Source organism: Apodemus sylvaticus, chromosome 7 (assembly GCF_947179515.1).
Source record: "Apodemus sylvaticus chromosome 7, mApoSyl1.1, whole genome shotgun sequence".
NCBI lineage: Eukaryota > Metazoa > Chordata > Mammalia > Rodentia > Muridae > Apodemus > Apodemus sylvaticus.
Genome location: NC_067478.1, coordinates 12,673,501 through 12,685,909, shown reverse-complemented (window position 1 = coordinate 12,685,909; position 12,409 = coordinate 12,673,501). Strand labels below are relative to the sequence as shown.

Here is a 12,409-nt window from a genome sequence, read left to right as displayed (position 1 = left end):
ACAAAGGCATGTTTTTATTTAAAAATCCAACAATAGCAACAACAACAACACCCAACATAGCCCAATGGTTGTCTCAGTTGTAAACTTTAAATGAGGAGATTCATATGGCCAACATACTCAGAAAAAGACTCACAACTATCGCTCATCAGAAAGATGCATTTTAGCACTACAAGGTACCACCTTGGGTTAACTTAAAAAGACTAATAATACCTAGCATCAAACTTTTTTTTTCAATTTATGTTTCTAATATTTTATTGAGTCTAGATTGATTCAACTTGGAAAACAGGTAGTATTTATGAAAAATAAATAGTGCATTCCCCCAGTGACCAGTGACTCTACTCCCTGGAGGGCCCTCACAAAGGCATACTTATCTATTGAAAGACACACACACAAAAAAAATCTATAAAAACTTAATAGGTATCTCCTATTTCTTGGTGATGTGTATTATCTGGTGAAAATACACCTATTGTATAATGTGCTCATTTTCATGATCAAGGAAAGAACATATTGGGTACTGTAAGCCCTAGCATGTTTTAACTGCTGTCTTGGTCAGTGGGGCAGGATCCCAGAATGACTTAGAAACAGTTAGTACCTTTCTGCCTTCCCTTTCCTGGGGTTCATGTCATTCAGCACTCCCAGAAATGGGGGAGGCTTGGTATCTTGTCAGCTTCTGGGTATCTTGATATAGCATAGTGTACACAAAGAAATAAAAGCTTTTTGAATAGAAATACACTTCAAGAAAATAATCTTTTACTCTGTACGAGTATTTTCTTTAAACATCTGTTTTATTATTATATTTTTGCAAAAAAGAACAAAAATTGAATGTAAAATAAATGGAGTATGGTGGCATAGTCTCTAATCCACATTCAGAAGGTAAAGGTTAGGAGGATCTTCAATTGAAGGAGCTAAGTTACAAAGCAAGACCCTGCCTCAAAATACCAGGGGCTGCAGCTGCCAGCTCAGTGCTAGAGTGTTTGTTTAGCCTGCTTAGTGCCTTGGGTTTGATTACTAGCACTGTGAAATACAGACACACACACACACACACACACACACACACATACATATACACATATACACACATATATACACATATACACACATACATATGCATACATACATATACATATATATACACTACACATATACACACATATATACACATATACACACATACATATGCATACATACATATACATATATATACACTACACATATACACACATACATATACACATAAACATACATACATATGCATATACATACATACACACGCTATACACATACATATACACAGACATATATATACATACATACATGTACACATACACACTACTCACATAATACATATATACATACACACATATACACATATGCATACACACATACATATACTATACACATACATGCACACATATATGTACATGTATATACACACATACATAATATACATACACATACACATATACACATACATGCACACATATATGTACATGTATATATACACAGGTGCACACACTTATACATATACATACACACATATACACATACATATATATACACACATACATATACACATATACATATACACATATAACACATACATACACACATATATATATACATATTCACATATACATATACACATATAACACATACATATGCATACACATATACACTACACACATACATACACACATATACATATACACACATACACACACACCACAATTTACCATCTTATCTTTTAATTTTGTGACAGGATCTCACCATACTCATCTTGTCAAGCTGACCTAGGGAATGTTTTCATTTGCAAATCTGAAGCTCCCTTTCTCTAACACAACTCTCTCCTTTCCCCCAGCTCCAGACAACCTCATTTTGCTTTCTGTTCCCATGAATTTGACTTCAGTGGTAACCTACAGAAGTGAAGTCATACATCGTATGTCTCCTTGTATCTGATTTATATCATCATATATTGTCTTCAGGGCTCATCCATGAATATGCAGTACATCAGAATGTCCTCCTCTTAAAGGCTAACATTACACTGTACATAGCTCATGCATTTGTTCATCTGTTCATCAGTGGATAAAAATTTGTTTAAAAAACATTTTATTTTTATTTTATGTGTGTGGTGTATGTCTGATTCGATGTCTGTACACTACATTCAGTGACTGTGGAGACCCTGGAGGTAGGATGCCCTGGAACTAGAGTTACAGATGGTTGTGTTGTGGGCAGTCATGTGGGTGCTGAGCCTTGAACCCAAATCGTTGGGGAAGCAAGCAGTGCTCTTGACCACTGAGGCATCTCTCTGATGGCTGCAGCACATTTTCTTTCTCTATTCATCTAGTAATGGTACTCAGGCAGATTCCCTAACATGGCTGTTGTGAACAGATATGGTAAACACAAGTAGGCAGGTTTTTCTAATGTAAGCTGACCTTACTGAGTATCAACTTCCAGTTAAACTGAGTTTAAGGTACACACACATATGCTCACACTCTATGTCAGATGGAGATATGGCACAGAGGTTAAGAGCACTAGCCCCTCTACAGAGAACCTGAGTTCAATTCCCAGCACCCACATTGCAGTGGGGATCTGATGCCTTCCAGCCTCTGTGGGCACTGAGCACATGTGGTGCATGGGCATATTGCAGGCAAAGCACTCACCCACGTAAAAATAAGTAAACTGAAAAACCAAGAACCAACAACAGTTGTCAGGTTTTAACTGAGACAGGCAACAAATACTTTCAACTTTTTCCTCCTCCTGAGAACCACTCAAGGTGTTCATTTTGAAAGTTTCTTAGAAGCCGGGCGGTGGTGGCGCACTCCTGTAATCCCAGCACTCTGGGAGGCAGAGGCAGCCGGATTTCTGAGTTAGAGGCCAGCCTGGTCTACAGAGTGAGTTCCAGGACAGCCAGGGCTATACAGAGAAACCCTGTCTCGAAAAAACCAACACCCCACCCCCCCAAAAAAATGTTTCTTAGAGCCGGGCGTGGTGGCGCACACCTGTAATTCCAGCACTTGGAAGGCAGAGGCAGGCGGATTTCTGAGTTTGAGGCCAGCCTGGTCTACAGAGTGAGTTCCAGGACAGCCGGGGATACACAGAAACCTTGTCTCGAAAAACCAAAAAAAAAAAAAAAAAAAAAAAAAAAGGTAGGACTGGGCATTTTATATCATAAAATTGGAGAGAAATAGTACAAGTTTTTACCAAGAAGTTTTGGCAGACATATGTACATATTACATATCTAGAGTAAACACTAGTTAAGTGTTTCTGCTTTTTTTTCTTTTAAGTCAGGACGGTGTCATTTTTTACGCCCTGACTTATTAATATATTTCTGTTTTTTAAATTTTTACAGTATCCACAGTCATTCTTGCCTCTGCCTGAGTGTTTGGTATCCTGACTTGTGGGTGGTTTATGCAGAGGGCTAGAGGTATGCAGAGATAAGCAGCTAGAGTCAGGGTGTGAACTTGTTGACCAATCCTTGTTTGGCTTCTGGTCTCTTCCTGCAAGGCAGTGAGTGTGACACTTTCGAAAGTGTGTGCAGTTTCTTTCAGGGAGACAAGTTTCCTCTCTGCCTAGCATCAGACTTCTGCCTTCTACTTTGAGAGAGAGACTTCTGGGGAAATTCTAATTTCTTGGGGACCATTGTTTCAGCAGTCTGATAGGCAAAGGCAGGGGCGTCTCTAACTTTGGAACAATTTCATTCCTGCCAGGCTGCCATCATTCTGAGATCCATAGACACACTTCAGGCAGTCTTTAGAGGCACACTCAGTTACCTTTACTTGTCTTCACCTCTAGTGCCACAGTGTGAGTGACAGTAAGGGTCGGAGTGCCCAACTAATTGTATTGGAGTATAATGTAGAGTGATTTGTAGCCAAAATGAAAATTTAAAAAATTTTCTCTGTCCCAGATTCGGATTTCAGTGTCTTTGAAATATATTAAATAGTCTGTTGCCTTCTTTTTTGGATATATAGCTACATTTTAGCTCTGGAGAAAAAAGTGAACAAAGGTTGCTGTAGTGCTGTAAGTGTTAACCAAAGTCTTAGACTGAAGGTGCAGCCAAGCAGCCCACTCAGACTCCAACCACACGAGAAACCAAAGCAAACAAGAGGCCAGCTTTCTACCACCGAAGCAAGAGTGCAGCTTCTGCTGGCTCAAAATGAGCTTGTAACGCAAGAGGTTTTGGCTATCCACATTTTGGGGCTCTAGCCCTTCAGTAAGGATGGGGTAACCCCAGGTTTCCCCTTAAAAAGGACAAGTCAAAAAGAGCCACCAACATGAGCAGATCAGAAGCTGTCTGTGGAAGAAGAACGGGTTCCAAGGAGCTCGAATTTAGGGGTCATGTGATTAGCTCCGAACAATTTAAGCTTTTTAACTTCTGGACTAAGAAGAATTTATTAGGAAAGGAATGCGCGTTGGGTTTTTATAGTACACTTGAAAGAGGTAAGCTTTGCCTGAGAGGAGCAGACGGCCTTGCCCTTCTTTCTCTACCCCAGGGCCCCTTTGTTTCTAAATGTGTATGTCAGGGGACAGCAGAGCCATGAACATTTTCGATACCATGCTGGCCAAGTTTTATTGAGAACTTTTCATTAGCATGCAAAATTTTTGTGTTGGGACACATAATTAAATGCAAAGGGAATCTGCATTTAATTTGTAAGTCAGTGTATATGGGACTTGAAGTCAAGCTAAATGGGCTAAAACAGGCTGTCAGTAGGCAGTGAAATAGAAGTGATCACTGGGTCAGAGAAGCCAGAGGGGTTCTCGAAGCTGAAGAAGTTGTGGCAACTACCATCCGAAATTTCTCTCAGAGGTAGACTAGGACAGTGTAGATAGGACCATTGTTGCCCCAGGTGCTTATAGGTTAATATTCTGACAACACATGGAAATATGTAGCCTTGTTAATCACTGAGCCACTAATTTGTGACACCTGGCAAGTGATCCTGAGCTGGGCATCTCCCAGTAGGCTAACAATCCCAGGCTCTCAAAAGTCAGAGGAATCAACATTGCTTCTCAACGGAGTCTCTTTAGACAAGCGCCTCTGAGAGCAGAGTTCTGCTTAATAATCTTTGGACTTCTGAATTCCCAGATTTTTGGCTGGTTGAAAAGACATAGGCTAACACCTGTGCCTCTTGCATAGCAGAGACCAGAGATTGCCATTTTTGGTCACAAAGTCAAACTGTTAAGGCATAGGCCAAGGTGAGAAGGTAACATCATCCAGTTTTAGTTGGCTTGATGGGAGCCACAGAACTCTCGGTTTGCATGGATGGAACTGCTCCTGAGTTCTTTCCTATGGATCCACTATGACAAATGACATAGAAAGATTAAGGACATCAAAGACTGTGTGGCACACAGAGGGAGAAAATCAGGTTTTAGAGAACTTATAACCAAAATATTGCTTTTGTCCAAATAACTAGCTCACAAAATGTTTAAAAATGATTTATGTATTTTTATGTGTATGGGTGTTTTGCTTGTGTGTATGTTGGTACACAATGCATGGACAGTGCCAGCAGAGGGCAGAAGGAAGGTGTTAGATCTGCTGAAACTTTGTTACAGACAATTGTGAGCTGCCGTGTGGGTGCTGGCTCTTAACTCTGAGCTATTTCTTCAGCCTCACAAAATATTTTGTATTATCAATTTATCATCATCATCATCATCATCATCATCATCATTTTATGAAGAACCAAATAATCCTATCTATTATTCTGGCCTTCCATGTCCTATAGTGGAGATTCAGGAAGTTGCCCAGTAAGAAACCTTTTGAGAGACTTTTGTCTGAGGTCCCAGTCTCTGCTGTGGTAGCCCCAGGATAAACTTTATTTCAGCTTCTTTTCCTTTGACATGATACATGGAGACAATGCAGGGTCTGGAGCAGGACTGCCCTCAGCAGAGTACCTAGAGCTCTGTGTAGGTTTCTGTGAGCATCTCCAACTGCTGTTGTTCTGAACTGTCACTGTACTGAAGACACATTTGTGCCGGGTTCAGCTGCATCCTCACACTCCTTCCGGTGACATTTATGCTGTGATTATCAAGGTCATACATCGTATATATTGAGAACTTAGGGGAAAATGTGAGAAAACCCCGAATTCTACTTATTCTCAGTGGTGTGGCAAAATGGTAATTTTGTCATATTTTCAACACATTATCTATTGGAAATTTAATTTGGAATCATATGACTTCTTGTATCTCATATTTTTCCTTTATTAACTCACTCTGTCATTAAATGTTGTTATATAATTTTTTTAAAAAAAAGCATGTTTTTATTATGTATTTTATGTGAGTATACTGTCATTGTCTTCAGACACACCAGAAGAGTGCATCGGATCCCATTACAGATGGTTGTGAGTCACCATGTGGTTGCTGGGAATTGAAAACTCAGGACCTCTGGAAGAGCATTCAGTGTTCTTAACCTCTGAGCCATTTCTCCAGCTCCTGTCATATGATTTTTAAAATAGCTGATACATAGCATTCTGTTGCATGGGAATCTATAGATGACTTAAGTCAGTTATGAACTATGAAACTTTTAGTATTATTTTCAATTTTTCTGCTGTGGTGAACATCCTTGAGGCTATTTCCCCTCCCCTGTAAACAGTTCTCTCAAATTTGAAATAACTTTCTTCCTATTATGTAACCTAGCCTGGCCTCAAGCTCAGTCTCCTGCATTAGCATAGATAACAAGCCAACTCCTCGGGGGTCTAGCCAGCAGTGGGAAGGTATTTGTGAAGTACAGGTGTTGAGCCTCTGTCGGGTGCCTGGGAGTTTCATGTTCAAGCTCTCTGGTAATATTTGTTGGGCAAATGGCTGTTAGTATTGCTCACTAAGTCAGTTCTTGGTATTTTCTCATGTCACTTTCTCATGTTCCTTTAGTCACTTCTGTATAAATGCAAGTCATATAACTTGGAAACCATGGAATGAGGAGTGTGGGTGGAGCTTTGTGGTCTGACTTGTGTCAGAGCCACAGGCCTCATTTTCATAAAGTTCTATCTAAGGAATAGGTGGGGTCCAGAAATCTCCTTCCTGTGTGCCTCAACTAAGCCATTGTACCTGCTCGGTGCTGCTCCTTCCTCCAACTCCTGACAAAATTTGAAATGATAAAGGTAATGTGAAATATTACATATCCAGGAATTGATTCAGCTGACAAAAAGTCCACAGACTTGATGTCCCCACAGGCCCATGGCATTCCTGTTGTTATCTAATACTGTCCACCATTTTGCCTTCATTATTGCCGTGCTGGAAGGGGCTTCTCTTTTGAACCTTGCTTTCCCCCATCTTCTTGCTAGTTGCTTCTTAAGGCTTTCTCAGGCCTCTCTTCTCCTGTCTTGGCTCAACATAATCAGAGTCCCTGTCATGTAGCCAGGGAAGTCAGACTCTTTTCTCCAACCTTTGAGACAAACCCAAGATGTTCATATGTACCCTTTCCACATCTGGTGTTCAAATGGCTCTTCCACAGCTATTTAAGTGGTCTTGTACATGCTAGGTCATGGAAGGACGACAGTAGAAGAGACAGTGATTGGAAAGAGGAAGGGGTATAAGCTACTTCTGGTCAAATACTTCCAGGCTTGTTTTATAGAGTTTCGAGAAGGAATGGTCTGGAGAGGCTGCACCCCCATTCCTGACCACTTTAGGTCTTTAGAACTACTGTGTCAGTATGTTATGAGGGTAAAGAAGGACTGTCAACTGAATTTTACTTGCCTAACCTGCATAGAATCTAGGTCAGAAATTTGGAGTTGATCAGATCTGGGGTAAAACATGGACAACGTCATCCACAGATCCTCAAGCAAGTAACTTGAATGTCCTTGAGCTGTTTCCTCATGTGAACAGTCGGAACAATACCTCCTCGTGGGCTGTGGTGACAAGAGAATGTGACTGTCTTGGTGCGCAGCACCTGCCAGGTCTATACTGACCTGTGGAAGCAGCACCTAGGGGGTCACTAACACGGAGCAAATGGAATGTTCTTGTCACAAGGAAAATGAGGAAGGACAGGTATTCTCAGACATCACTGTGGCAGGAGGTATGACAGGGTGTGCCCTTTCAAGGTGGCTGGCATTAGAATGAATAAACTGCTTCTGTGGACTCCACAAAACAGACTTGAGAGTTACCATATCCCACACAGGCCTGGTACGTAGCAGGGAGCCAGCCTTCTACTTTCTACTGGAAGACCTAATTGCTGATGTTCATCTGTTGAAAGAGTCTGGCTCGCAGGTTCTTATGACCTTCTCTTTGGTCATCCGAGAGTGTGATGGACGAAGCCTTCCAGATTCTTTTGCACCTATGTACAGTTCGGGCAAGTGTTCAGCCTTTCTAGACAGCCTTCGTTTTCTCTTTTGACTAAACAAGGCCTTTGCTGTTATGTTCTCTCCACATTTCTTATTACCTGGTTTCTGTTTCCTTCTTCATACCAGTTGTTCTGTTACTACAGAAAGTCAAGGATTGTGACTGGAACAGGGAACTGGAAAATGAAACCCTACAGAACTTATCCTCCCATCTGGTTAAGGGATTCGAGTTCCTGGGGTGACTGGACCCCAAAGCTTCTGGGGTGGCTGGACCCCAAAACTCTTCATTGTCACTGTTGTCATCTTGTTGGTTGTTTCTGCCATTTACCTCTGGCCACAGGGACAGCACAGACTCTCTAAGGCTCACTGAACCTTCCTCGACTCCTCAGTTTTGGAAGTTCTGTTTTCAAACATAGTTGTGACAAGTTTAGAGATTATTGGAAATGCTACAGAACCCTTATTTCTATAGGTTGTAACTACCAATATAGTCTGAGAAACTGAGAAAAATAATTATAAATGCATTAAAGTATTGAGGGACTAACTAGGGAAAGGAAAGGAACCAGGCAGAGTAAGAGAGGTGGGTACAGGGGAGGGCGGTGGGAAGGGGAAGGACAGATAATAACAAAGAGGGACATACACATCAGTGCTATGACATCTATAGCTTGATAAAATCATCGAAAGTATTGCAAACATTCATTCTCATAGAAATAAAAATTAGAGTAGCAATAATAGATGAAGGTATGAAAATAACTATATTAATCAAAATAAACAATCATGTAAGAAATTTGCTTTTGCAAATCTTGCCTGCTTCTGTAGTTTATGATGTTATTTCTGGAAAGTTTCCTGTATGCATGAAAAAGCACATATGGTGACCAGCATAATTGCTATATTAATTTCCTGTGACAAATTACTACATGCTTAGTGGCTTAAAACTACAGATTTATTCTCTTCCGGTTCTGGAGCCCAGAAGTCTGGGGTAAGTAGGGCTGCTGTTTTACCGGGTGGAGATGGACTGGGGAGCTCTGAGAGGAAGCCATGTGTTTCTCCTAGGGTAGGAGGCAGTGTGCAGTGGGGGTCTCCCTCCTCTTCCAAAGCCTTTTCTATTTTGTGAGTGATGCTTTGTCTTTTATTCCCTTTTCTCTTTGCTAACTCTCTGCTGCTGACTGCCCTGTGCCTCCTGTGTGTTTCTGGGTGGTATCCTTTCACTTGGGAAGATAGTTGTGCAGTTAATGAAGGCAGACATACAGAAGGTTGAATGGGGAAGGTAACATTTGAGTTTTGCTGTTCTTTGTTTTTATTTATAAGATGTGGATATATATGCCTAGTGCTCCGTTGTTTTCACACCTTTAAAATGAAAAAGAAGTCCTAAGTCTTGTTTTCTCCTGCTGTGTGTCTAACATTTCAGTGGCACTTGAACTTCCCTGGATAGTATGGTGTGTTTGGAACCTTCTTTCTTTTCCCTGCCTGCTCTTAGCACTTGCCTTGCTGCCATGTATGCTCTGGGGGAATGTATGAGTGGCCCTTTCCCCGCCATGCCTCTCCTTGGCCATCTTCCAGCTGTGTCCCTCTTTACAAGGAGTTAGAAGCCGATGCCTCGGTCACCCAGAGCCCTTGCCTTCCCTTTGATCCATACAGTGGGTACAAGTACCCTGGAATTCCCTGCTCACAGAGCCTGCCTTCAAGCCTGCAGAGCCCACCTCTACAGCCTGCTTCCAGGAGACTGTGATCATGGGTCCTGAGAGATGTATGCAGATGGGTCATGCCACATGTGCAGTTTTTGAAGTTGTGGCAGGAATTACATCTCATTCCCATCTTTATGGCACCATCAGTTGTACATTTTCTCCAATGTCATTTTACATTTCCTCTCTTCAAATATAGAAATATTTGTATTGATTGGTGTGGGGGATGGAATTAAGATGTTGAAACCATGTGTCATTAAAATGTGAGTGGAGCAAGAAACCTAGGTTTGTACACTGTAAATGCTCCCGTCTTTTTAGGGGGTCAAAAAGACAGATTGTATATGCATAACAGATATTTCCTGCTAAAACCCTCTGCCTGGTGACAGCAGTCAGTCCCAGAGTGGTGGCCTTTGAGGACTGTGCCTTTGCAAAATGATGCTTTACCGATTGCTGGTTTGTTCTTGCTCGCAGGACTCCTCCTCGGGAACTGGCTGTGCTGCTGTGCAACAAATCCAATGCATTTTACAGCCTTGGGAAATGGAACGAGGCTTTTCTTGCTGCCAAGGAGTGTCTCCAATGGGACCCAACCTATGTGAAGGTATGGGGGGGGGGTCCTGCTTCCTTCCTCCTCCTCTTCTTACTTTGATTGCTTTTTTCCTTCTTGTCAAAGAGGGTATTCTAGAAATGCTTCTCCTTGAATGCCCTTGAATGTCCTCTTCAGACAGGCCATGGGCTAGGGGAGCCTGCCTCCATTCCCATCTTTGGATGGAGGAGTTTAGTGCAGGATGATGAGTGTTGACACTTGCTGCTGGGGACAGTGGAGCCTGCCTGCCTGGTCTTTGGAGTTCAGTGAGAGGCAGGAGGAGCTCACTGAGAGAGGTAGACGAAAGTGCTGGATCTGTAGGTGGCCTTTTCTCTCAGCAAGTCTCATTTTTGCAAAGCTGTATTTCAGATGAACTGTTTCAAATGGCAGTTCAGTAGAAATCAGGGGAGCAGGGAAGTTTGGGAGGCCAGAAAGACCCTGTAAGGCTGTTAACAAAGGTCAGTAACCGGTGTGGGAGAGAGAGAGAGAGAGAGAGAGAGAGAGAGAGAGAGAGAGAGAGAGAGAGTGTGTGTGTGTGTGTGTGTGTGTGTGTGTGTGTGTGTGTGTGTGTTTGTATTTCTTTAGCCCTGCTAGCCTGGGACTCACTATATAGACCAGATTAGCCTTGAACTTAAAGAGATACGCCTGTTTCTGCCTCCTGGGTGCTGGGATCAAAGGCATGTACCACATTCCTGGTCTGGCAATCACTGATGCTTTTTCAACGGAAACATCCTGAATGCCTACCCTGTAAGGCATTGTTGTTTCAGGACACACAAAAGGAGTGAGAGGCATCATCTCAGACCCTGAGTGACTCATGCTCAGATAAGAGAAGAATAGCACAGAAGTCCCGAGGCAGTAATCTGTGTAATGGAGAAAGACTCCTCCGCAAAGCGGGACAACACTGGACGTTAGCTTTTCTGTCACATACTCTGATGTGCACCAGATTCTAGCTCTCAGCCCATGGTCCTCAACCATAAAATGAATGGATGCCGAGGGCTGCAGGAACTAAGGAGAGATGAGCAAATTGTTGGCAGCAGAACACAAGGAGACGAGGTGGGGAGGCTGGAGCTACAAATGACTCACATAATGGGAGAGAAGGTTGAATATTTCGCATTATAAGTAGGCGCTGACCCTTGTACATGCTACGGATGCACTCTACTGAGCTGCATTCCTTTGAAGGTAGATACTATAGAAGTTACTGAGCTTGAAAATTGGAAGGACATTTCTGAGAATTCTTTCAAGGGCATGCTAGGGTGGGGAGTATTTGGGCTCTGCATGCATTCCCGCTGGTTTGGCTGTGGTCCGAGCTTCTGAATGATGCTCCAGTTTCCATCCAGCTCAGGACTGCACAGCAACCACAGCCCCTCCTCCAGCTTACCTAGGTGTCTCTTTTCTCCTCCCGCCCTCACTGTTCTCTGTAGTAGAGGCAAATAAATGCCTGTAGTAGAGTTCAGTGCCTGGAGTCTGAGTGAATTAAACCAAGGAAAAAAGCATACGTTTCATTTGTTGATTTTTTTTTTTTTTTTAATGAGGATTTCTCCTGGCGGTGGTGGCGCACGCCTGTAATCCCAGCACTCTGGGAGGCAGAAGCAGGCAGATTTCTGAGTTCGAGGCCAGCCTGGGCTACACAAAGAAACCCTGTCTCAGAAAAACAAAAACAAAAACAAAACAAAAAAAAATGAGGATTTCCTATAAGATTCTAATGAAGGGGACAAGTTTATGCCTTTTCTTTTCTTTTCTTTTCTTTTCTTTTCTCTTCTTTTCTCTTCTTTTGTCTTCTTTTCTCTTTCGTTTTGCTTCACTTCACTTTTCTTTGCTTTTCAAGTCCTGGCTGTTCTGGAACTCACTTGGGAGCCCAGCTGTCCTGGAACATGCACAGGTCC

The 12,409-nt window shown here is 42.2% G+C and overlaps 1 protein-coding gene across 1 annotated transcript in view; it reads left to right on the top strand.

Moving 5' to 3' along the window:
- Nucleotides 1–12,409, top strand: part of Trank1 (tetratricopeptide repeat and ankyrin repeat containing 1) — an 87,671-nt gene that overhangs the window by 17,434 nt on the left and 57,828 nt on the right. Inside the window, exon 2 of the mRNA XM_052187091.1 lies at nt 10,415–10,541. Within this exon, the coding sequence (XP_052043051.1) occupies nt 10,415–10,541 (127 nt within the window). The remainder of the gene's footprint in view (nt 1–10,414; nt 10,542–12,409) is intronic.